This window comes from Heterodontus francisci, chromosome 9 (assembly GCF_036365525.1).
Source record: "Heterodontus francisci isolate sHetFra1 chromosome 9, sHetFra1.hap1, whole genome shotgun sequence".
In the NCBI taxonomy this organism is placed as follows: domain Eukaryota; kingdom Metazoa; phylum Chordata; class Chondrichthyes; order Heterodontiformes; family Heterodontidae; genus Heterodontus; species Heterodontus francisci.
In genome coordinates this window covers 52760774-52787850 of record NC_090379.1, presented here as the reverse complement: position 1 = coordinate 52787850, position 27077 = coordinate 52760774, and the positions used below count along the sequence as shown (strand labels likewise).

The window sequence follows — 27077 nt, the reverse complement described above, 5'->3', positions numbered from 1 at the left end:
ATCTAAACGATTTTGTGGTGTTTTACATAGTGTGAAATCTTGTTCTCTTTTTTAGGGTACTAAATGTTTTTCGACATTGGGTAGAACATCATTTCTATGACTTTGAGAGAGATAATATGCTACTTAATAGATTGGAAGCATTTATTTCAAGTGTACGAGGTGAGTATTGAAAACTAAATCTGTCAGGTCAGAGGTTGACCCTTTTTTGTAAAGAGTTTCAGATCATGTATTTTATATCACGGGAGTAGATTTATTACTGCAATATCAATGTTATTCAACTAAGATAATGCTATATTAAAAGCTTAACTTTTGCTGAAATTGCTGTCAATTTCCCATTCTCTTTACCAGAATGTTTATATTATTTGTAACTTCAGTTTTCTCTTTATTAATTTTATTTGTATACTTCCCTATTTAAATTTTTTTTTTAAGTACTTGTTTTTTATATTGTTTGCAGCTGTGCTCTGCCCTTCTGCATGCCCAACTAAGTCCAGCTGTGCACAAACTCAACGTCAGAGTATTAAATATTGATTCAGTGTCATAGTCACAGCTGTCAACTTTGACTCATTGTAATTGTTGAATGAGTTGGTTCATCCATGCTGCCAGCAGCAGAGAAAATTAATCCATGCCATTCTAAGGGATAATGGATGTTTAAACTTTGCAGACAGCAGTTAATCCAGGCTAACTAATGCCTAATAGCTTAGCTTAGATTTTCAAAACATTTGCAAAGCTATACTGTGAATAACACAAGTTAATACTTTATTTTTGCAGGGAAAGCCATGAAAAAGTGGGTAGAATCTATTACAAAAATTATTAATCGCAAGAGACAAACTCAAGTAAATGGAATCAGCCATGCTATTACTTTTCAGTACCCACCACCTCAAATTGAATGGCATATTAGTCGACCTGGACAAATTGAGATATTTGACCTGATGACTCTTCATCCAATTGAAATAGCACGGCAGCTTACACTTTTAGAAGCTGACCTTTACAGGTAAAATAGTAATATAGCTAATGTAAGTAATACGTAGCTTTAGATTTTATTGAAGTTCAGCATTATCAGTTTTTAAGATTGTTGCAATCTGACATCCAAAAGGTAAATATTACCAAGTAATTTCCGGAACCAATGAAAATAAAAGCAATTTCCTGCATATTGGCACTGGCGTACACACTGTATTTGTTCAATAATTAGTTCAAACAAACTATTATACGGTTGTCACCAAGACACACCATTACAAATTTTGGATATGTGTTCGACAGTCTCTCAGTGCTGTTCATTCCCCATAAGTAGTGTAGATGACTTGACGTTTTAGGAGTGTGCCCAATATCTCATAAAGTGATAGTACACTATAACTCTGGGATATAATGATGGGGCCCTCGAATGATTTGAACTATAAGCTTCTCCAGTCTTCCCATAGGCAGACTGAAAATACTTCAGAGAAATATAGTTTGATTTGAATTGTTAACTGCTTTATTTTTCAGGTAGCAACTTATAGTTCTAACTCATAATAGTCAGGATCATATCTCACCTTAACTAACTTCAGATCTGTCACGGTGTACAAGAAAAATAATAAAAATATGCCGCACTAATCCTATTAGCTGGCTTACTTTCAGATGAGACATAAAACCGAGGTGGATGTAAAAGATACCACGGCATTATTCAAAGAGCAGGGAAGTTTTCCCAGTATCCTAATCAACAATTGTCCCTCAACCAACATTACTAATACAGTTTCATAGGTTATTTATCCCATTTGTGTAACCTAGTTGTGTGCATACTACTTTACAACAGTGACTATTCTTCACTTTGTTGGTTGTGAAACACTTGAGCTGTCCTGAGGTTGTGAAAGGTACTATATAAATGCAAATCCTTTCTTTCTTTTAACTTTTGCAGGTCAGTCTATTAGTTTTTACAAGTTCTGGGCTTCAGATGAACTAATCTCCCCTCACCAGGCCAATCTCCCTTTCTAGACATAACTGGTGTGAATGACCCTTCACACATGACCTTTTGTCTTTTTTCTCTCTCTCTTGCCAGGAAGTGGAGGGATGTCATTTGACTTCTTTCCCATTCAGTGACTTGTTTGTAAGCCTTTGAATAAAACTGCTATCTCCAACTACCACCACCTGCAAGTTCCCCTGCAAGTCACACACCATCCTGACTTGGAACTATATCGCCGTTCCTTCACTGTCGCTGGGTCAAAATCCTGGAACTCCCTTCCTAACTGCACTGTGGGTATACCGACCCCAAATGGACTGCAGCAGTTCTAGAAGGCAGCTCACCACCAGCTTCTCACGGGCAATTAGAGATGGGCAATAAATGCTGGCCTGGCCAGTGACGCCTACATCCCATGAATGAATTTTTAAAAAAACATCCCCCACTACAACCCTTGGTGTGTGGGTTTCAGGAAAATCTATCTGCTTTTCTCAAAAAGATAGGACCATCTAGTCTTAATGAGTCTAAAATAAATTAATAGTGTCTTATTGCCTCAGTTTGAAGTAGATGTTGAGCCATGACATTTCACAAATGGGTCTAACTTGCTTGAATATATATCATCATTGCCTGCTCCATTAACAAATAAATTTCTCTTTATCTTAATGGTTATAGCACTCACAGTGATGAAAATTTTGTATAAACAGACTTGATTTAAAGCACACCATTTAAATATCATTTCTGCAGATCCTAAAATGGCTCACACATTTGTGTCAAAAGTGATAAGCTGATAGCTTAAAACTTGATGCTTGAGAGAAATGTTAAATAACATTGAATATTTGTTTAATATTAATATATCTAGGGAAGGCGGTGGTGTAGTGGTATTGTCACTGGACTAGTAGCCCAGCGACCCAGGGTATTGCTCTGGGGACGCGGGTTCGAATCCCACCAAAGCAGAAGGTGGAATTTGAATTCAATTAATAAATCTGGAATTAAAAGCTAGTCTAATGATGGCCATGAAACCATTGTCGATTTTAAAAAAAAAAACCCATCTGGTTCACTGATGTCCTTTAGGGAAGAAAATCTGCTGTCTTTACCTGGTCTGGCCTACATGTGACTCCAGGTCCACAACAATGTGGTTGACTATTACATGCCCTCTGAAATGGCCTAGCCAGCTACTCAATTGTATCTAACCGCTACAAAGTCAATAAAAAGGAATGAAACCAGATGGACCACCCGGCATCGACCTAGGCACCGGAATGACAATGGCAAACCCAGCCCTGTCGACCCTGCAAAGTCCTCCTAACTAATATCTGGGGGCTTGTGCCAAAGTTGGGAGAGCTGTCCCACAGACTAGTCAAGCAACAGCCTGACATAGTCATACACGGAATCATACCTTACAATGTCCCAGACACTGCCATCAGCATCCCCGGGTATGTCCTGTCCCACCGGTTGAACAGACCCAGCTGGCGGCGTAGTCGTATACAGTCGGGAAGGAGTTGCCCTGGGAATCCTCAACATCGATTCCGGACCCATGAAGTCTCATGGCATCAGGTCAAACATAGGCATGGAAACCTCCTGCTGATTATCACCCACCGCCTTCCCTGAGCTGTTGAGTCTACTCTTCCATGTTGAACACCACTTGGAGGGAGCACTGAGGGTGGCAAGGGCACAGAATGTGCTCTGGGTGGGGGACTTCAGTGTCCAACACCAAGAGTGGCTCGGTAGCACCACTACTGACTGAGCTGGCCAAGTCCTAAAGGACATAGCTGCTAGACTGGGTATGCGGCAGGTGGCGAGGGAACCAACAAGAGGGAAAAACATACTTGACCTCGTCCTCTCAAATCTGCCTGCTGCAGATGCATCTGTCCATGACAGTATTGGTAGGAGTGACCACCATACAGTTCTTGTGGAGATGAAATCTCGCCTTCACATTGAGGATACCCTCCATCTTGTGTGGCACTATCACTGTGCTAAATGGGATAGATTTTGAACAGATCTGGCAATGCAAAACTGGGCATCCATGAGGCGCTGTGAGCCATCAGCAACAGCAAAATTGTATTAAACCACAATCTGTAACCTCATGGCCCGGCATATCCCCCACTCTGCCATTACCATCAAGCCGGGGGACCAACCCTGGTTCAATGAAGAACGCAGGAGGGGATGCCAGGAGCAGCACCAGGCATAACTCAAAATGAGGTGTCAAGCTGGTGAAGCTACAGCACAGGACTACTTGCCTGCCAAATTGCGTAAGCAGCATATGATAGACAGAGCTAAGCGATCCCACAGCCAACAGACCAGATCTGAGCTCTGCCGTCCTGCCATATCCAGCTGTGAATGGTGGTGGACAATAAAACGACTAACTGGAGGAGGTGGCTGCACAAATATCCCCATCCTCAATGATGGGGGAGCCCAGCACATCAGTGCAAAAGATAAGGCTGAAGCATTTGCAACAATCTTCAGCCAGAAGTGCCGAGTCGATGATCCATCTTGGCCTCCTCCTGAAGTTTCCGGCATCACAGATGCCAGACTTCAGCCAATTTGATTCACTCCACGTGATATCAAGAAACGACTGAAGGCACTGGATACTGCAAAGGCTATTGGCCCTGACAATTTTCCAGCAATAGTACTGAAGACCTGTGCTCCAGAACTTGCTGCGTCCCTAGCTAAGCTGTTCCAGTACAGCTACAACACTGGCATCTACCCGGCAATGTGGAAAATTGCCTAGGTATGTCCTGTAACAAAAAGCAGGACAAGTCCAACCCGGCCAATTACCACCCCATCAGTCTACTCTCAATCATCAGTAAAGTGATGGAAGGTGTCATCAAAAGTACCATCAAGCGGCACTTGCTTAGCGATAACCTGCTCAGTGATGCTCAGTTTGGGTTCCGCAAGGGCCGCTCAGCTCCCTGACCTCATTACAGCCTTGGTTCAAACATGGACAAAAGAGCTGAACTCGAGGTGAGGTGAGAGTGACTGCCCTTGACATCAAGGCAGCATTTGACCGAGTATGGCATCGAGGAGCCCTAGTAAAACTGAAGTCAATGAGAATTGGGGGCAAAACTGTTTTCTGGTTGGAGTCATACCTAGCGCAAAGGAAGATGGTTGTTGGAGGTCAATTATCTATGCTCCAGGACATCACTGCAGGAGTTCTTCAGGGTAGTGTCCTTGGCCCAACTATCTTCAGCTGCTTCATCAATGACCTTGCTTCAATCATAAGGTGAGAAGTGGGGATGTTCGCTGATGATTGCACAATGTTCAGCATCATTCGCGACTCCTCAGATACTGAAGCAGTCCATGTAGAAATGTAGCAAGACCTGGACGATATCCAGGCTTGGGCTGATAAGTGGTAAGTAATATTCGTGCCACACAAGTGCCAGGCAATGACAATCTCCAACAAGAGAGAATCAAACCATCTCCCCTTGACATTCAATGGCATTACCATCACTGAATCCCCCACTATCAACATCCTAGGGGCTACCATTGACCGGAAACTGAACTGGAGTAGCCATATAAATACCATGGCTACCAGAGCAGGTCAGAGGCTAGGAATCCTGTGGTGAGTAACTCACCTCCTGACTCCCCAAAGCCTGTCCACCATCTACAAGGCACAAGTCAGGAGTGTGATGGAATACTCTGCACTTGCCTGAATGGGTGCAGCTCCAACAACACTCAAGAAGCTCAACACCATCCAGGACAAAGCAGCCGCTTGATTGGCACCCCATCTACAAATATTCAGTCCCTCCACCACCGATGCACAGTAGCAGCAGTGTGTACCATCTACAAGATGCACTGCAGCAACGCACCAAGGCTCCTTAGACAACACTCTCCAAACCTGTGACCTGTACCAACTAGAAGGACAAGGGCAGCAAATACATGGGAACACCACCACCTGCAAGTTCCCCTCCAAGTCACACACCATCCTGACTTGGAACTATATTGCCGTTCCTTCACTGTTGTTGGGTCTAAATCCTGGAACTCCCTAACAGCACTGTGGGTGTACCTATCTCACATGGACTGCAGCGGTTCAAGAAGGCAGCTCACCACCACCTTCTCAAGGGCAATTAGGGATGGGCAATAAATGCTGGCTTAGCCAGCGACACCCACATCCCATGAATGAATTTTTTTTAAATGTTTTTTCTCAAAGTATTTTTCTGCCTGAAAATAGTACACTTAAAATAATTTCTGCTAATTCAATAATAAACATCCTGTATTGCCATTAAGTCTTGGTGGCTATTGCAGAATTTGTACTTTGCAGAAGATCAGCAGGCATTTAAACATTATAATATAGAACCTTGCAGTGTTAAGTGATTTTCATAGTGAAATGTGATATTCCATTTGAAAAATTCAGGTAATGTCATATTTTAAGTGCTTACAATTCTGCATAACATTTTAGAAATGCTATTCTAAAAGAAATCTTGCTTCCTTAGCTTGGTTTTTATTTTCTAGTCATTTGTTTTTTTTGTTTCTTTGGGAAGAAAGGGGTTGGGAAAGAGCGATGCACTTTACTTTAGAAATAATAAGGACTTAATGCGGGTGCCGTGAATGGAATCCAGATGGAGTGAAAGGATATAAAATTTGCAGAGTGAGGACCATCAGTAAAATAGTTGGTGAAAACATAATGGAATGTATAATAGCAACTACTTAAAGAAATCACATAGGTGAAGAGATGCACGATCTTACAATGTGAGAAAAAAGACTGGTACAAATATGGAAGAAGCGGTCTGGGCAAAATCTGGTGGGATGAACCAAGTCTCTCATATTTTTTGATTTAATTATTATTTCCATTTGTGCAGTGGGGGGCAGGGTAACAGTTATAGGAATTTCATGCATGTACAATTTGTGATACTAAAGTTGTTATAAAATATCACAACTGAAACTTTTTTCCCCCTCTGGCAATTTGAAAATATTTGCTGTATTCAGGTGCTTTCTGGATGTATATTTTTAAGATGTGCTGTGTAAAATAGAAAATAATTTATTTCCATAAAGCTATCAATAGCCAAAACATAAATGTTACAATCTCTCAATATAGTTTAAACTACTGAACTTTTGTTTTCAGTCCTCCTTGTAATTAGATGTGACTTTGTGATTACGGACAGTGATGTTTAGAAATCTCAATTTTAGCATTCTCTACATTGAATTTTTCTAATAGGGCTGTTCAGCCATCTGAACTTGTAGGAAGTGTCTGGACAAAAGAAAACAAAGAGCTAAATTCTCCAAATTTACTGAAAATGATTCGTCATACAACAAACCTTACTCTGTGGTTTGAAAAGTAAGTACAGTGTTGATCTGTATGAGGATGTGACTGTTCCTGGATTGTAAATGGGTAAAACCACATATTTGTTAATACCTTCAAAGCTGGGGGTTGAGTGCTGTTTCTCCCACAGTTCCATTAATCCCCAAATAGAGCCCTATCTTCGGTTAGCTCAATCAATGACATTTAATTTTTCTTTTCATGCCTTTACCACTTCGGGTGAATGTTGCAGGAGTACGGAAGCTTTTTAGTTACACCTTTCGGCTAGCGTGATTGTATCATTGAGTGGATCATCTAAATCAAGTACTGTATCTTTTTCCAGTCATTCTTCAAGTCTTCTCTTGTGATAGAGTAATTTCCCTGAGAGAATCATCTTGAACCATCTGAATGAGAGAATATAAGGATATATGGTGCAGAATATTGGTGCAAGGTTCCTACCAAATATATACAGCCCTGTAATTAGTTGCAATGTGCTGATTTTGGTTGTCTCAGTTTCAGTCCATGGCTATGTTTAAGTGCGGCGCCCAGAACTGGACACAATACCCCTGCTGAGGCCGAACTAATCTCTCATACAAGTTCAACATAACGTCTTTGCTCTTGTAAGCCTAGGATACTGTATGCTTTATTAACCATGCTCTCAATCTGTCCTGCCACCTTCAATGACTTATGAACATATACACCCAGGTCACTCTGTTCCTGCACCCCCTTTAGAGTTGTACCCTTTATCTTATATTGTCTCTCCATTTTCTTTTAACAAAATGAAGTACTTCACATTTCTACGCATTGAACTTCATCTGCCACTTGTCCGCCCATTTCACCAACTTGTCTATGTCCTTTTGAAGTTCTACACTATCCTCCTCACAGTTCACTCTGCTTCCAGATTTTGTATCATCTGCATATTTTGGACTTGTGCCCAGTATGCCACCGTCTAGGTCATTAATAAATATCGGGACGAGCAAGGGTCCCAACACTGGTCTCTGAGGAACTCTGCTACAAACCTTCCTCCAGCCCAAAAAAATCCATTAATCACTACTCTCTGTTTCCTGTCACACAACCAATTTCGTATCCACTTTGCTACTGTCCCTTTTATTCCATGAGCTATATCTTTGCTCACAAGTTTGTGGTGTGGCACTGTATCAAATGCCTTCTGGAAGTCCATGTACCCCACATCAACAGCATTGCCCTCTTCAACATTCTTTCCTACCTCTTCAAAAAAACTCCAGCAGGTTAGTTGAACACAATTTTCCCTTGACAAATCCATGCTGGCTTTCCTTAATTGACCTGCATATCTCCACGTGCCTATTAATTTTGTACCGAATTATTTTTTCTAGAAGTTTCCCCATCACCTGTAGTTGCTGGGCCTATATTTAAACCATTTTTTGAACAAAGGTATAACATTTGAATTCTCCTGTCCTCTGGCACCACCCGAGTCGAAGGAAGACTGGAAAATTATGGCCAGTGTGTCTGCAATTTCCACTCTTGCTTCCCTCAGTATTCTTGGATGCATCTCATCTGGTCCTGGTGTTTTATCAACATTAAATATAGACAGCCTATCTAATACCCCCTCCTTATCAATTTTAAATTCTTCTAGTGTATGAATTACCCTCCTGTTTTACCATGGGATGGGTAGCACCTTCTTCATTAGTAAATACAGATGCAAAGTATTCATTTAGCACCTAAGTTATTCCCCCACCTCCATGTGTGAATCCCCTTTTTGGTCCCTAATCAGCTCTACCCCTCCTTATACTACCTATTTGCTATTTATATGCCTATAGAAGACTTTGGGATTCCCTTTTATGTTGACTGCCAGTCTCTTTTCATACCGCCTCTTTGCTTCTCTTATTTGCTATTTCACTTCCCCTCTGAACCTTCTATATACAGCCTGGTTCTCCATTGCATTATGCACCTGACATCTGTCATAAGCATGCTTTTTCTTCTTTTATCTTCATCTCTTTTGTCATCCAGGGAGGTCTGGATTTTTTTGCCCTACCTTCCCCCTTCAAGGGACTATGTCTTGACAGTGCCCAAACCATCTCTTCTTTGAAGATAGCCCATTGTTCAGCTACCATTTTTCCTGCCAACCTTTGATTCCAATTTATTCGGTCCAGATCCATTCTTACCCCATTGAAGCTGTCCCCCAGTTAATTATTCTGACTCTAGATTGTTCTTTGTCCTTTTCCACAGCCAACCTAAACCTTCTGATACAATGATCACTGTCTCCTAAATGTTCTCCTATTGATATTTTATCTACTTGGCCCACCTCATTCCTAAGAACCAGGTCCAGCAGTGCCTCCCCTCTCGGACTGGAAACATACTGCTGTAGAAAATTTTCCTGAACCCACTGTAGGAACTCTTGCCCTTCTCTCTCCTCTGCACTACTACTATCCCAGTCTATATTTGGATAATTGAAGTTCTGCATTATAACTACTCTATAATTCTTGCATCTCTGTGTAATTTCTTTGCAAATTTGACGATCGAGTGTGAAGCAGAGTTAGAGGCCAGTGATCTCCACTGGACAAGGGAGTGTAATTACAGTTTCCATTACATCTGTGGATATTAGAAATTATAACAGGTTGACAGGGAGTGAGCAAATAAGATTTTTAATATACTAATTAATTCACTCACAAAGCAACTTTACCCTAGCATTGACAATTTTTAGTCAAAATCAGAAAAAGTTTTTGGAACGCAGCTAAAACTATCCTTGAGGGGTGTGTTCCAATAAGGAAGGATGCAGTACATGATCTGATGCTTAGTAATGAAGCAGGACAAGAAGTTACCTGAACGTAAATAGTGACCATGACCTTTAGGTTGAAATTGAAAACACATAGAGAGAATTCAAAGTAATAGTGCTGGAAGAAGAAAGAAAGAAAAGAAGAGAAAGAAAAAAGAAGTGCTGGATTGTAAAGTGTTCAGCTGGAACAGCTCTTCCTGCTCAACAAGGGGGTCTTTGTGCAAAAGGTCTCAGACAAGTGACTTAATCAGACACCCATATCTACCATCTTTACAAAATTTGACTTCCTACATTGTGAAAATGTCTGGTTTTGGTAGCTAACTGCACCCTGCAATACAAACTAGAAAAGAGAGATGAGATTGACGTGCAGAGTGAGGCAAAGTTTGAAAAAATGTGCAGAATTAGTTTTTTGATGCATACATTTTTCATATTTTCTTCTTGTTAATATTGATTTTTTTTTCCTGTTTTTTCCTTTCCCCCCCCCCCCCCAGGTGTATTGTGGAAGCAGAGAATTTTGAGGAGAGAGTGGCTGTTTTAAGTAGAGTTATAGAGATCCTACAGGTTTTCCAGGAGCTCAACAATTTTAATGGTGTGCTGGAGATTGTTAGCACAGTAAACTCTGTGCCAGTTTATAGGCTGGATCATACTTTTGAGGTATTTTATACATGGATGGTTTTAGTTCCTTTTGCGACTCCTACTGATAATATTTGCAGTTATTTGTACATAGTTCAAGTAGAAAGTACTATTCACAACTAGATACAGTTGTCTAAATCAATATATTAGTTGCTATTATTTAAATGTAATGTATCTGCTAGGCAGTCACAGCATTTGTAATTGATGTGTTCAAAACTAATCTGATAAACCATGAATCTTTGACTCGGTATGTACTGCAACTGACAATTACAGTTTAAATCTGTACATTAACAGTTTCATTTTAATACCAGATTAATAAAAAGCTACTAAAGAAAGTGGAACAATTCAGAAAATGATACATGTTGGTTTTGCTTTTTCTAGGTCATCGAATATGGAGCATAAAACTAACTTGTCAATGATTTGAAAGATTGTGATGCTCCCATTGAACTTTTTAAATTTTGTTTTACTTTATTACAAAAAAATTATTTTGTCTTCCTTACTTCTTCCCACCCTCTCCCAATACTATTCAGCATTAATTCAAAGCAAACAAATATTCCAAGGTGCAGGGGTGGAAGAAAGAGAGAAAGCGTTTTCAGAATTTGTCAATTTAAGCTGGGATTGTGTTTTGTTATGCATGATCTAAAAAGGCCCATGTAGTCTCTTACCTGTCAATTCTGTTTCATTGTTGGTTTCAGTTGTTGGGGTTTGCTTTTCAAATCGGGGTCAGAAATCCAATGCCCGGATAATTTCCAGGTCCCAACTCCAAGCCACAACTGCGTCACTCACATGAAGCTATCTTGAAATGTAAATGCCTCGATTGGGCCAGTGGCGAGTTCAGCGCCCAATTAGCAGGGCCAAGTGTAACCAGGAAGCTGGAGGTGCCTGCAGAGCGCAAGTGCAAAGGCAGCGACAGACATGATGGAGTCTGCCGCTGCCTTGCAGAAGAGAGCAGGCAGCACCTCAGAGGGTTAGCAGCTTCATCAAGCACAAAAGTGACCAAATGACGAAATGAAAGGTCAAGTGCGCGATCTGGTGCAAAATCCCCCAGCTCCTGAAAATTTTCGGCACCAAAAAAAAAACGTTAACTTCTGTCTGCTTTGAACCCAACAGCTGTGCACTAACATGCACCAGACTGTTCAGGTTCGGTGATTTCAACTTCAAAAATTGATTTCTCACCCTCCCTGGCCCATTAACAAGGAGTTTAATGGTCCATTAATTGGAGGCGAGTGGGTTTCCCGTTTTCCCCCACCACCCGCCCGCCCTTTGAAAACTGTGTTGCATTCCGATGGGATCCAATGCCATCCTCCAAGAACACAATTTTCAAATTGCACCTGCACCCCTTCCTGACCCCAGTGGTAATTGAAAATCCCAGCCTTGGTGACTGATGTGCAAATGTGAAAGCCTCTTTAAACAGCATTGAGTCTACTTGTGGTCATGCATTGTCCCTGTTTTCTGTTCCTGTGTTAAACAAATAACAGGATTGTTTCATTCCTGCATGTAAACTTAGAGTGGTCATGTGTTTGGCAAAATCGAGTGAAATTTGTGGGGCTTGTGTTGACATAGATATTGGTGCATAATTTTGAGATAGTCCTCTCATTCTGTTGAGAGGGAAGATCATGGGGTTTAGCCTTATGCTTTTCTTCTGGTCCTCACTGTTTGGAATGATGGAAGAATTATAGAATCGTTACAGTGCAGAAGTTGGCCATTTGGTCTATTGTGTCTGTGCCGGTTCTCTGCAAGAGCCACTCAGCTAATCCCACTCCCCTGCCCTTTTCCTGTAGCCCTGCAATTTTTTTTCCTTTCAAATATTTTCTTGAAGTCTATCACTATCCTCCTAAGTTCACAACACTTTCAAGTTTTGTGTCATCTGCAAATTTTGGAATTGTGCTCTGCATACCCGAGTCTAGGTCTTAAAATATGTCGAGTAGTGGTCCTGGTGCCAACCCCTGGGGAACCCCACCGTATGCCTTCCTCCCATCTGAAAAACAACTGTTCACCACAACTCTCTGTTTCCAGTCACTCAGCCAACTTCATATCCATGTTGCCACTATCCCTTTTATTCCATGGGCTTCAATTTTGCTGGCAAGCCTATTATGTGGCACTTTACCTTGCACCTTTTGGGAGTCCATGTACACCACATCAACAACATGACCCTGGGGGTTTTTTTGATAAAAGTCAAGTTTGTTGAACATGATTTGCCTTTAACAAATCTGTGCTGGCTTTCCTTAATTAATCCACACTTGTCCAAGTGGATGTTTGTTTATTTTACGAACATATGAATTAGGAGCAGGACTAGGCCACTTGGCCCCTCGAGCCTGCTCCACCATTCAGTAAAATCTGATTTGTAACCTCAACTCCATATTCCTGCCTACCCCCAGTAACCTTTCAACCCCTTGCTTATCAAGAATCTATCTACCTCTGCCTTAACCATATTCAAAGACTGTGCTTCCACTGCCTTTTGAGGAAGAGAGTTCCAAAGACTCATGACCCTCAAAGAAAAAATTTCTCCTCATCTCTGTCTTAAATGGGTGACCTCTTATTTTTAAAATGTGACCCCTAGTTCCAGATTCTCCCACTAGGGGAAACATCCTTTCCACATTCACCCTGTCAAGACCCCTTAGAATTTTGTATGTTTCAATCAAGTTGCCTCCTACTCTTCTAAACTCCAGCAGATACAAGCCTAGCCTGTCCAACCTTTCCTCATAAGGCAGCCCACCCATTCCAGGTATTAGTCTAGTAAACCTTCTCTGAACTGCTTACAACGCATTTACTTTGTTCCTTAAATAAGGAGACCAATACTTTTCACAGTACTCCATATGTGGTCTCACCAATGCCCTGTATAGCTGAAGCATAACCTCCCTACTTTTGTATTCAATTCTCCTCGCAATAAACAATAACATTCTATTAGCTTTCCTAATTACGTGCTGTACCTGCATACTAACCTTTTGCGATTCATGCACTAGGATACCCAGGTTCCTCTGCATCTCAAAGCTCTGCAATCTCTCACCATTTAGTTAATATGCTTTTTTTTAATTCTTCCTGCCAAAATGGACAATTTCACATTTTTCCACATTATACTCCATTTGATGAGGGAGCAGTACCACAGGACATGCACAATGCTAATATCATCACCCTCTATAAAAACAAAGGTGACCGCGGTGACTGCAACAACTATGGTGGAATCTCCCTACTCAGCATAGTGGGGAAAGTCTTCGCTCGAGTCGCTTTAAACAGGCTCCAGAAGCTGGCCGAGCGTGTCTACCCTGAGGCACAGTGTGGCTTTCGAGCAGAGAGATCGACCATTGACATGCTGTTCTCCCTTCGTCAGCTACAGGAGAAATGCCGCGAACAACAGATGCCCTCTACGTAGCTTTCATTGATCTCACCAAAGCCTTTGACCTCGTCAGCAGACGTGGTCTCTTCAGACTACTAGAAAAGATCGGATGTCCACCAAAGCTACTAAGTATCATCACCTCATTCCACGACAATATGAAAGGCACAATTCAGCATAGCGGCGCCTCATCAGAGCCCTTTCCTATCCTGAGTGGTGTGAAACAGGGCTGTGTTCTTGCACCTACACTGTTTGGGATTTTCTTCTCCCTGCTGCTCTCACAGAAGAAGGAATTTTCCTCCACACAAGATCAGGTGGCAGGTTGTTCAACCTTGTCCGCGTAAGAGCGAAGACCAAAGTACGGAAAGTCCTCATCAGGGAACTCCTCTTTGCTGACGATGCTGCATTAATATCTCACACTGAAGAGTGTCTGCAGAGTCTCATCGACAGGTTTGCGGCTGCCTGCAACGAATTTGGCCTAACCATCAGCCTCAAGAAAACGAACATCATAGGACAGGACTTCAGAAATGCTCCATCCATCAATATCGGCGACCACGCTCTGGAAGTGGTTCAAGAGTTCACCTACCTAGGCTCAACTATCACCAGTACCCTGTCTCTCGATGCATAAATCAACAAGCGCATGGGAAAGGCTTCCACTGCTATGTCCAGACTGGCCAAGAGAGTGTGGGAAAATGGCGCACTGACACGGAACACAAAAGTCCGAGTGTATCAAGCCTGTGTCCTCAGTACCTTGCTCTACAGCAGCGAGGCCTGGACAACGTATGTCAGCCAAGAGCGACATCTCAATTCATTCCATCTTCGCTGCCTCCGGAGAATCCTTGGCATCAGTTGGCAGGACCGCATCTCCAACACAGAAGTCCTCGAGGTGGCCAACATCCCCAGCTTATACACACTACTGAGTCAGCGGCGCTTGAGATGGCTTGGCCATGTGAGCCGCGTGGAAGATGGCAGGATCCCCAAGGACACATTGTACAGCGAGCTCGCCACTGGTATCAGACCTACCGGCCGACCATGTCTCCGCTTTAAAGACGTCTGCAAATGTAACATGAAGTCCTGTGACATTGATCACAAGTCGTGGGAGTCAGTTGCCAGCGATTGCCAGAGCTGGCGGGCAGCCATAAAGGTGGGGCTAAAGTGTAGCGAGTCGAAGAGACTTAGCAGTTGGCAGGAAAAAAGACAGAAGCGCAAGGGGAGAGCCAACTGTGTAACAGCCCTGACGACCAATTTTTTCTGCAGCACCTGTGGAAGAGTCTGTCACTCTAGAATTGGCCTTTATAGCCACTCCAGGCTCTGTTTCACAAACCACTGGCCACCTCCAGGCGCTTACCCATTGTCTCCCGAGAGAAGGAGGCCAAAGAAGAAGAACTCCATTTGCTAGATCTTTGCCCACTCACTTAAACTATCTCTATCTCTTTGTAGCCTCCTTATGTCCTCTTCACAACTTCCTTTCCTACCTATCTTTGTGTCATCAGCAAATTTTGCAATCATACCTTCGATCCCTTCATCCAAGTCATTTATATAAAATGTAAAACGTTGAGGCCCCAGCACTGATCCCTATGGCACACCACTCGTTACATCTTGCCAACCAGAAAATGGCCCATTATGCCTACTCTCTGTTTCCTGTTAGCTAGACAATCTTCTGTGCATGCCAAAATTTTACCCCCCTACACCATGAGCTTTTATTTTCCGCAATAACCTTTGATGTGGTTTCTTATCAAATGCCTTCTGGAAATCTATGTACAGTTCATCCACCGGTTCCCCTTTATCCACAATACATGTTACTTATTTATTGATACAGCACTGAAACAGGCCCACCGAGTCTGTGCCGACCAAGAACCACCCATTTATACTAACCCTACAGTATTCCCATATTCCCTACCACCTACCTACACTAGGGGCAATTTACAATGGCCAATTTACCTATCACCTGCAAGTCTTTGGCGGTGGGAGGAAACCGGAGCACCCGGTCTCAGGGAGATCTTGCAAATTCCGCACAGGCAGTACCCAGAATTGAATCCAGGTCCCTGGAGCTGTGAGGCTGCGGTGTTAACCACTGCGCCACTGTGCCGCCCTTCTTCAAAGAACTGCAATAAATTGGTTAAACATGATTTCCCTTTCACAAAACCATGTTGACTGTGCCTGATTACCTTAATTTTTTTCTAAATGCCCTGCTATAACATCTTTAATAATAGCTTCTAACATTTTTCCTATGACAGATGTTAAGCGAACTGGCCAGTAGTTTTCTGTTTTCCTCCTTTTTTGAATAAAGGAGTTACATTGGCTATTTCCAATCTAATGGAACCTTGCCCGAATCTAGGGAATTTTGGAAAATCAAAACCAACGCATCAACTATCTCACTAGCCACTTCTTTTAAGACCCTAGGATGAAGTCCATCAGAACCCAGGGTCTTGTCAGCCCGCAGCTCCAACAATTTATTCAGCACCACTTCCCTAGTGATTATAATTTTCTTGTTCCTTCTTTCCCTTCCGTTTCCTGAATTATCGGGCTGACTTTTGCCTGCCTTTCGACGGCGTGGGTCGCAGTGGGGGGGCCCATAAAATTCTGCGGGGGAAGCCTGCCTCGACTCCCTATGTTGAAAGGCCCGCCGCATATTAACGGTGACGGGGCGACCTCAGTGCAGCCCCAAGTAACATAAATTAGATGTAAATGAACTTGCCTGCTGGTGGCGGCTGTCCCACGCCGATTTTACAGCCGCCGATCGCGCCTCGCATGCCTTCAGAACTCCGTACGAAGTTTCGAGGCGAGAACCTGGTGGGGAGGGGGAGGAATAAAATTTTCAGAGTAGGAGGGGTGGGGAGCGGGGAAAACAATTTTTATTGGCTGTGGGGATGGTGGGAAGGGGTTGAAGGGCAAATGAGAGAAGGTTGGGGGAGGGGGAAATTCGGGTCAGGAATAAAATCAGTTCTGTTAATACAGGGCAATGAAAAGACCATGGGAAGGGGGGGGGGTGCTTGCGAAAGGGCCTCCATCTCTTAAGTGTTTAATTAAAAATAATTATTTCTAATACACCTTTAAAAATGTAAAATTTCTGCTCAGGGCTTGAAGCCCTTTAAAAATGGCACCTGCGCAGTGGCGCCGGATGCCATTGTTGGGGACGCGGCAGCCACCCCCTGTACATCATTGGGGGTGGCCGCACCACCCGCTCTATTAAAATGAGCCGCCGCGCATAATATCAAGGGAGATCGGCAGCAGCACTTCTGTGTCAGAAGGCCGGCGAGTTCAATATTAAAATTCAGCCCATCATTTCTAAAGGCTTTCCCAGGTTAACCTTGGTTAAACCAACTGGCCTGTAGTTGTTGGGTTTATCCTTAGACCCTTTTTTAAACAAAATCTTCAATCCTATGTTCCTGTTTGACAAATGTGACTCCTATATGCAAAATTGGAGTGCAACATTAGTAGTACTATCATTAGTAAGAGAATGCAAAACAATTAATTTTTAATCTCAATAAATGTTGGATTTCTATCATAATCATGTCATGTAATTTAAAGGAATTTGACTTGTAGGAATGTTTTGTGGTCATTTAGCACCTTTTATTGTATATTTTACACAGGCATTGCCTGAGAGAAAGAAAAAGGTTTTAGAAGAAGCAGTGGACCTCAGTCAAGACCACTTCAAGAAATACCTAGCTAAACTTAAGTCAATAAACCCACCTTGTGTGCCTTTCTTTGGTAGGCAATTCAACTACTTATCAATTTGGTACCTTTAATGTGATTTAACAATGAATTGTGCATCATACCAGTTTCTCTTGTGTGTTCTTAAATTGATGGTACATTATTTCCATAAGCTACTTATTCTGCATTTATATATGTAAACTTGTGTAGTATGTTAAGTTACTTTTTAAGCAAAGTCTTTTCTCAATTTTTTTCCAGCTTTTCAGCTGCAATTGATAAAATTGAATACATTAATTTGGTTTGATTTGTTTTATTTTAAATTATGTTGTAGTTAACTTTTAAGACCAGTGTTTTTAAATTATTTCCATTCAAAGGTATTTATTTGACAAATATTCTGAAGACTGAAGTAGGGAACCCAGATTTCCTAAAAAGATGTGGGAAAGAATTAATAAATTTTAGCAAACGAAGAAAAGTGGCTGAAATCACAGGAGAAATCCAACAGTATCAAAACCAGCCCTACTGCCTACAAGTGGAACCCGATATAAAGGTAGCTATTGTGGTACTTTAAAAAAAAAATATATATATATATTTTATAGCTATTTTGAGAATCAATTTCTTTACACTAGTTCACTAAAAGTTACATTGAAGATCTGTTTGTATTGATACACAGAAATTCTTTGAAAATCTGAATCCAATGGGAAATAGGAATGAAAAAGAGTTCACAGACTATTTGTTCAACAAATCCTTGGAAATTGAACCTCGAAACTGCAAACAACCACCACGTTTTGTAAGTTATCCTAAAATTCAGTTTAATTTTGCTATTCACTTTACTTGAAAAACAAGTCAGTCAGTCAGTCACTTTAAAATCTGTTGAAGGTATCTGGACAAAATGATAAAGTTGTTGGTGTGCCACTTGGTTTGACATTTAAAATTATTAATTAACTTTTTTAAAAGAGCAACAGTAGTGAAATATAATTGTCAATTAATAATGAATTATGGAATGGTTATATTGCAGAAGTCGGACATTCGACCCTTCGAGGCCATGTCAGCTTTCTGCAAGAGCAATTTAGCTAGTCCCACTCCCTGGCTCTCTCCTTGTAGCCCTGAAAATTCTTTTTGCATTCAGGTGCTTATCCAATTCCTCTTTGAAAGCCACAACTTAATTTTGCCAACCATCTTAAATCTGTGCCTTCTAGTTCTCAACTCTTTCACCAATGGGAACAGTCTCTCTCTCTCTCTGTTCTGTCTCAACCCCTCATGATTTTGAACACCTCTATCAAATCTCCTCTCAATCGTCTCTTTAAGGAGAACGATCGCAGCTTCTCCAGTCTATCCATGTAATTGAAATCCTCATCGTTGGAAGCATTTTCATGAATCTTTTCCCAAAAGCCTACTTATCCTTGTCTGGGACATCTGCTCAGGGCTGGACAAGAACTTGGAGTAGGAGGGGGAGGATCCAGTTGTCGTGGTCCATGCAGGTACCAGTGACATAGGTAGGACTAGGAAAGAGGTTCTGCTTAGACAGTATGGGCTGAATTTTATCAGCGTGCCGCGCTGTGAAGTCGGTGGCCTTCTGACATGGAAGCGCCGCCGCAGAGCCCTCGTGATATTACACGCGGGGCTCATTTAAAGGGAGGGGGCAGATTGACTGCCCCCGATGACGAAGAGGGGGCGGCTGCCGCGTTCCTGTCAACGGCGTCCGGCGCCAGGACAATTTTTAAAGGGCTTCAAGCCCTTCAGGAGAAATTTAAATTTTTAAAGGTGCTGGTTCTATAAAAATTTTAATAGATTTGTCCACATCTCCAATCCCCTCTCCCACCCACCCCACCGATGCATAAATAGTTAGTTTTTTTGGCCTATTCCCCTTCTTCCCCCCCTCCCCCCCTTCCCCCAGAAAAGACTTGGATATCAGTAATGACCTACCATGTCCCCCCCAAACTTTTTCCCTTTGACCCTAAACCCCTTCCCACCATCCCCACAGCCAATGAAAAAGGTTTTACCCGTTCCCCCCTCTGCCCTGATAATTTGATTCCTCCTCCACCCCAATTCTGCACCAGAGTCTTGGCTTGGAACTCCACATGGTGTTCCGAAGGGGCGCAGGCTGCAGCCAACGGCTGTAAAACCGGCGTGGGACGGTCGCTGGGAGCAGGTAAGTTAATTCATATTTTTATTACCCTCGTTTGAATATTTTAATGAAGGCCCTGCCACCAAACGGCGGGGGGCTGCACCGAGGCCTCACCGCCGCAACTAATGTTCGGCAGGGCCTTCTTGGCTTTGTGGGTCATGGCGGGCCGCTCCTGCAAGCATTTTACAAGCCTCCCCGCCACAATCCACGTTGCTGAGGGGCTGGTAAAAATCCATCTCTGTGAGGAACTTGGCACCAAATTGAAGGGCAGAACCTCAAGGGTAATAATCTAGAGATTATTACCTGAGCCACGTGCCAATTAGCAGAGGGCACATAGGATTACTGAAATGAATACGTGGCTCTAAGACTGGGTGGGAGAAGTGGGTTTCAGTTCGTGGGGCACTGGCACCAGTACTGGGGAAAGTGGGGGCTGTATCGTTGGGATGGTCTGCACCTGAACCATGCTAGGGTCAGTGTTCTAGCAAACCGTATAACTAGGGAAGTAGAGAGAGCTTTAAACTAAACAAGGAGGGATGAGGGATTAACTCTGGGTAGACGTAGCAAACCAAGAGGTAGAGTCTGCAGGAAAGCAGAACAGTAATATAGGAAATGAAGGTCAGAGAATGGCAAGAAGGGACAGAGAGAAGAAACCTAAGAACACACCAGCAGTCAAGACTAAATGTTACAAAGATAAAAAGACAAAACTAAAGACCCTGTATCTGAATGCATGTTGCACTCATAACAAAGTAGATGAACTGATAGCGCACATTGAAGTAAATAAATGTGATCTGATGGCCATTACGGAGACGTGGCTGCAGGATGACGAGGATTGGGTCCTGAATATTGAGGGATATATGACGTTCAAGAAGAACAGGAAGCTAGGTAAAGGTGGAGGGGTAGCACTCTTAATCAAGGATGGCATTGGTGCAATAATTAGAGAGGACCTTGATTCAGGAGATCAGGATGTAGAATCGGTTTGGGTGAAGATGAGGAATAATAGGGGAAAGAAGTCACTAGTGGGAGTGTTCTGCAGGCCCCCTAACAGTAGCCATAATGTAGGATGAAGTATACAAGAAGAAATATTGGGTCTGTGTGATAAAGAGACGGCAGTAATCATGGGTGATTTTAATCTACATATAAACTGGAAAATTCAGATTGGCATTGGTAGCCTGGATGAGGAGTTAGTTTCTTAGAGCAGCACATTCTGGAATCAACCAGAGAGCAGGTTATATTAGACAAGAAATGCTGGAATCACTCAGCAGGTCTGGCAGCATCTGTGGAAAGAGAAGCAGAGTTAATGTTTCGGGTCAGTGACCCTTCTTCGGAACTGACAAATATTAGAAAAGTCACAGATTATAAGCAATGAGGTGGGGGTGGGGCAAGAGATAACAAAGAAGAAGGTGCAGATTGGACCAGGCCACATAGCTGACCAAAAGGTCATGGAGCAAAGGCAAACAATATGTTAATGGTGTGTTGAAAGACAAAGCATTAGTACAGATAAGGTGTTAACGGATTGAATATTGAACAGCAGCAAGTGCAAACATGAAAAAAAACAGTGGGTAAGCAAACTGAACAAACTAAGATGAAATGAAATAAATGCAAAAAAAAAAAATTGTAAAAAAGGAAGAAAAAATAACTAAAAATGAAAGTAAAATGGGGGGCTGTTATGCTCTGAAATTATTGAACTCAATGTTCAGTCCAGCAGGCTGTAGTGTGCCTAATCGGTAGATGAGATGCTGTTCCTCGAGCTTGCGTTGATGTTCACTGGAACACTGCAGCAATCCCAGGACAGAGATGTGAGCATGAGAGCAGGGGGGAGTGTTGAAATGGCAAGCAACCGGAAGCTCAGGGTCCTGCTTGCGGACTGAGCGGAGATGTTCTTGTCTACCAATATCCATTATATGCCCACCGACTCCCACAGCTACCTCGACTACACTTCTTCACACCCTACCTCCTGTAAGGACTCCATTCCATTCTCCCAGTTTCTCCGTCTCCGACGCATCTGCTCTGATGATGCTACCTTCCATGACGGTGCTTCTGATATGACCTCCTTTTTCCTCAACCGAGGATTTCCCCCCACTGTGGTTGACAGGGCCCTCAACCGTGTCCGACCCATTCCCCGCACCTCTACCCTCACCCCTTCCCCTCCCTCCCAGAACCGTGACAGGGTTCCCCTTGTCCTCACTTTTCATCCCACAAGCCTCCATATCCAAAGGGTCATCCTCCGCCATTTTCGCCACCTCCAGCGTGATGCCGCTACCAGTCACATCTTCCCCTCCCCCTGTCAGCATTCCGAAGGGATCGTTCCCTCCGCGACACCCTGGTCCACTCCTCCATTACCCCCACCACCTCGTCTCCGTCCCAGGGCACCTTCCCCTGCAATCGCAGGAGGTGTAATACCTGCCCATTTACCTCCTCTCTCCTCACTATCCCAGGCCCCAAACACTCCTTTCAGGTGAAGCAGCGATTTACTTGTACTTCTTTCAATGTAGTATACTGTATTCGCTGCTCACAGTGTGGTCTCCTCTACATTGGGGAGACCAAGCGCAGACTGGGTGACCGCTTTGCGGAACATCTCCGCTCAGTCCGCAAGCAGGACCCTGAGCTTCCGGTTGCTTGCCATTTCAACACTCCCCCCCTGCTCTCATGCTCACATCTCTGTCCTGGGATTGCTGCAGTGTTCCAGTGAACATCAACGCAAGCTCGAGGAACAGCATCTCATCTACCGATTAGGCACACTACAGCCTGTCGGACTGAACATTGAGTTCAATAATTTCAGAGCATGACAGCCCCCCATTTTACTTTCATTTTTAGTTATTTTTTCTTCCTTTTTTTTTTACATTCTTTTTTACATTTTTTACTATCTTTTTTTTGCATTTATTTCATTTCATCTTAGTTTGTTCAGTTTGCTTACCCACTGTTTTTTTCAGGTTTTTTTTCAGGTTTGCACTTGCTGTTCAATATTCAGTGTATTCACACCTAATCTGTACTGATGCTTTGTCTTTCAACACACCATGAACATATTGTTTGCCTTTGCTCCGTGACCTTTTGGTCAGCTATGTGGCCTGGTCCAATCTGCACCACCTTCTTTGTTATCTCTTGCCCCACCCCCACCTCATTGCTTATAATCTGTGACTTTTCTAATATTTGTCAGTTCCGAAGAAGGGTCACTGACCTGAAACATTAACTCTGCTTCTCTTTCCACAGATGCTGCCAGACCTGCTGAGTGATTCCAGCATTTCTTGTTTTTGTTTCAGATTTCCAGCATCCGCAGTATTTTGCTTTTATATTAGACTTGGTATTGTGTAATGTGACCGGATTAATTAATGACCTCAGAGTAAAGGCACCTCTAGGTAGCAGCGACCACAATATGATTGAATTTTACATCCAGTTTGAAAGAGAGAAGAGTGAGTATAAGACGTATAAGAGTATCTTAAACTTAAATAAGGGCAACTATGTGAGCATGAAAGCTGAGCTAGCTGAAGTGAACTGGGTTAGTAGGCTAGGAGATAGATCAATAGAGAAGCAATGGCAGACATTCAAGGGGATATTTCAGAATACTCAGGATTATATTCCTACTATAAAGAAAAATTCTAAGGGGAGGACCCACCATCCGTGGTTAACTAAAGAAGTTAAAGAAAATATCAAATTTAAGGAAAAGGCATATAATTGTGCAACGATGAGTGGCAGGTCAGATGATTGGTCAGAATATAAAGAACGGCAGAAAATGACTAAAAGGTTAATTAAGAAAAAGAAATTAGTATGAGAAGAAGTTAGGTAGAAATGTGTAAATAAAGTGAGTGTTGGTCCTCTAGAGAGTGAGAATGGGGAGTTGATAGTAGATAATAAGGAAATGGCGCATGAAATGAACAAATATTTTGCTTCTGTCTTCACTATAGAGGATACAAAAAAAATTCCAGTAACAGCTGTAAATCAGGAGGTGGAAGGAAGAGAGGAACTTGGTGAAATTACGATCACCAGAGAAGCAGTACTGACCAAACTGATGGAGCTGCAGGCTGACAAGTCCTCAGGTCCTTTTGGGATTCATCCTAGGGTCTTTAAAAGAGGTGGCTAATGAAGTAGTAGATGCGTTGGTGTTAATTTTTCAAAATTCACTAGATTCTGGAAAGGTTCCATCAGGCTAGAAAATAGCAAATATAACCCCTCTATTCAAGAAATGGGGTGGGGGGGGTGGTGGGGGAGAGGCAGAAAACAGTTAACTATAGGTCAATTAGCTTGACGTCTGTCGTAGGGAAGGTGTTAGAATCAATCGTTAAGGAGGCTATAGCCATGCACATAAAAAAACTCAAGGTAATCCGGAATAGTCAGCATGGATTTATGAAAGGGAGATTGTGTTTAACCAATTTATTGGAGTTCTTTGAAGGAGTAACATGTGCCGTGGAAAAAGGGGAGCCCATTGACGTACTGTACTTGGATTTCCAGAAGGCATTTGACAAGGTGCCACATAAAAGGTTATTGCGCAAAGTAGGAGCTCATGGTAACATATTAGCATGGATAAAAGATTGGCTGGCTGGCAGAAAACAGACAGTATGCATAAATGGGTCCTTTTCTGATTGGCAGGATGTGACGAGTGGAGTCCTGCTGGAGCCTAAACTTTTTACAATTTATATCCATGACTTAGATGAGGGGAGCGATGGCATGGTATCTAAATTTTCAGATGACACAAAGATAGGTAGGAAAGTATGTTGTGAAGAGGACATAAGGAGCTTGCAGACTGATATAGATAAGTTGAGTGAGTGGGCAAAAACCTGGCAGATGGAGTAGAATGTGGGAAAATGTGAAGTTGTTCACTTTGGCAGGAAGAATAAAAAAGCAGAGTATTACTGAAACAGAGAACGACTGCACGACTTTGAGGTGCAGAGGGATCTAGGTGTTCTAGTGCTTGAGTGACAAAAAGTTAGTCTGCAGGTACAGCAAGTAATAAAGAAGGCTAATGGAATGCTATCCTTTATTATGAGAGGAGTTGAAAGTAAAAGTAAGGATGTTATGCTTCAGTTATACAAGGCGTTGGTGAGACCATATCTCGAATACTGGCCTGAATTTTATTAGTGTGCCATCACTTTGAACTCGGCAGCCTTCCGACACGGAAGTATTGCCAAGCAGCCCTCGCGAGGGGGTGGAGCGGCTGCCCCCGATGACGTTGAGGGGGCAGCGGCCGCGTCTCCGGCACCAATGCGCTGGTGCCATTTTTAAAGGGCTGCAAGCCCTTTGGAGAAATTCAAATTTTTAAAGTGATATTGCAAAGCATTATTTATTAGAACTTAAATAAATAATGGAGGCCCTTTCCCATCCCCACCCATGTTTTTTATGGGACCTTAGCAGAAAAAGAAACTTCATTACCAACCTGCACTCCCCACCAATCCCCCGCCACCCCAAGTTTGCCTTTCAACCCCTTCCCACCATCCCCACATCCAATAAAAATTGTTTTCCCGGCTCCCCCACCCCTCCCGCCCTGAAAATTGTATTCCTCCCCACTGGGTTCTCACCTCGGAACTCAAGTGCGCAAAGCACGAATGGCGGCCGTAAAATCGGCATGGGAAGACCACTGCCTGCAGGTAAGTACATTTACATCTTATTGTCAAGGGGCCGGTAAAATTCAGCCCACTGTGTGCAGTTTTGGTCTCCTTATTTAAGGAAGGATGTGAATGCGTTGGAGGCGGTTCAGAGGAGGTTTACTAGATTGATACCTGGAATGAGCAGGTTGTCTTATGAGGAAAGGTTGGGCTTGTTTTCACTGGAGGTTAGAAGAGTGAGGGGAGACTTGATTGAAGTATATAAGATCCTGAACAGTCTTGAGAAGGTGGATGTGGAAAGGATGTTTCCTGTTGTGGATGAGTCCAGAACTAGGGGGCACTGTTTTAAAATTAGGGGTCGCCCTTTTAGGACAGAGATGAGAAAAACAATTTTCTCTGAGGGTTGTGCGACTTTGGAACTCTCTGCCTCAGAAGGTGGTGTAGGCAGGGTCATTGAATAATTTTAAGGCTGGGGTAGATAGATTCTTGTTAGGCAAGGGAATCAAAGGTTATCGGGGTAGATGTGAGTGTGGAATTTGAGACACAAACAGATCAGCCATGATCTTATTGAATGGCGGAGCAGGCTAGAGGGGACGAAAGGCCTACTTCTGCTCCTAATTTGTATGTTGTATCCTTTCTGAAGTGCGGTGTCCAGAATCGGATACAATACTCAGTTGAGGTCGAGCCAATGTTTTATAAAGGTTCTTCACATCTTCCTTGATTTTGTACTCTGTGCCTCTGTTTCTAAAGCCCAGGAACCCTTATGCCTTTTTAACCTCTTTCTCAAACTGGTCTGCCATCTTCAATGATTTGTACACACATACCCCCAGAATTGCATCCTGTATTTCATATTGCCATCCTCACTCTCCCTATCAAAATGTATAATTTCTCTGCATTAAATTTCATCTGCCATGTGTCTGCCCTTTCCACCAGCCTATCCACATCCACTTGAATTCTGTCACTATCCTTCTCACAGTTCACAGTGGTTCCAAGTTTTGTGTCATCTGCAAATTTTGAAATTATGCCCTATATACTAAAGTCCAAGTCATTCATATACATCAAGAAAAGCAGTGGTCCTAGTACCACCAACTCCTGAGGAACACCTCTGTATACCTTCTTGCAGTCCGAAAAGCAAATATTCACCACCACTCCATTTCCTGTCACTTAGCCAATTTCATATCCATTTTGCCACTGTCCCCTTTCATTCCATGGGCTTCAACTTTGCTGGCAAACCTATTATGTGGCACTTTATCAAACGCTTTTTGGAAGTCCAAATACAACCACATCAACTGGATTACCCTCATCAACCCTGTCTGATACCTCAACAGAAAACTCAATCAAGTTAGTTCAACGCAAATTGTATGTAACAAATCTGTGCTGGCTTTTCTTAAATAATCCAAACTTGTCCAAATCACTGTTGATTTTGTCCTAGATTATTGTTTCTAAAAGCTTTCCCACCACTGAGGTTAAACTGACTGTCCTGTAGTTGCTTGCTTTATCCTTACACCCTTTTTGGAACAAGGCTGTAACATGTGCAGTTCTCAGTCCTCTGGCACCACCCTTGTATCTGAGGAGGTTTGGAAGATTATGGTCATTACCTCTGCAGTTTCGATCCTTATTTCCCTCAGCATCCTCAGATGCATCTCATCCAGTCCTGGTGACTTATCGACTTTAAGTACAGTCAGCCTTTCTAGGACCTCCTCTATCAATTTTTAGCCTATCCAGTAGTTCAATGCCTCTTTCAGTGTTTAATGTTAAAGTAAATTTGCATTTCTTCAGTGGCTAAAATCCTGTAAAGTTATAGAATATAGTAACTCGATGTAACCAACCATGTGCAATGTTGACCTATACCTCAGGAAATTTAAAATATTTCATAAGTATTCCTTCCATA

At 42.7% G+C, this 27077-nt stretch overlaps 1 protein-coding gene across 2 annotated transcripts in view; it reads left to right on the top strand.

Annotated features, from left to right (window-relative positions):
- The window catches only part of sos2 (son of sevenless homolog 2 (Drosophila)), a 159241-nt gene that overhangs the window by 115428 nt on the left and 16736 nt on the right, over positions 1–27077 (top strand). For both annotated transcript variants that reach the window (XM_068039077.1, XM_068039078.1), the window contains exons 13-19: positions 56–159; positions 769–991; positions 7077–7196; positions 10401–10563; positions 17467–17584; positions 17902–18074; positions 18198–18314. In XM_068039077.1, the coding sequence (XP_067895178.1) occupies positions 56–159; positions 769–991; positions 7077–7196; positions 10401–10563; positions 17467–17584; positions 17902–18074; positions 18198–18314 (1018 nt within the window). The remainder of the gene's footprint in view (positions 1–55; positions 160–768; positions 992–7076; positions 7197–10400; positions 10564–17466; positions 17585–17901; positions 18075–18197; positions 18315–27077) is intronic.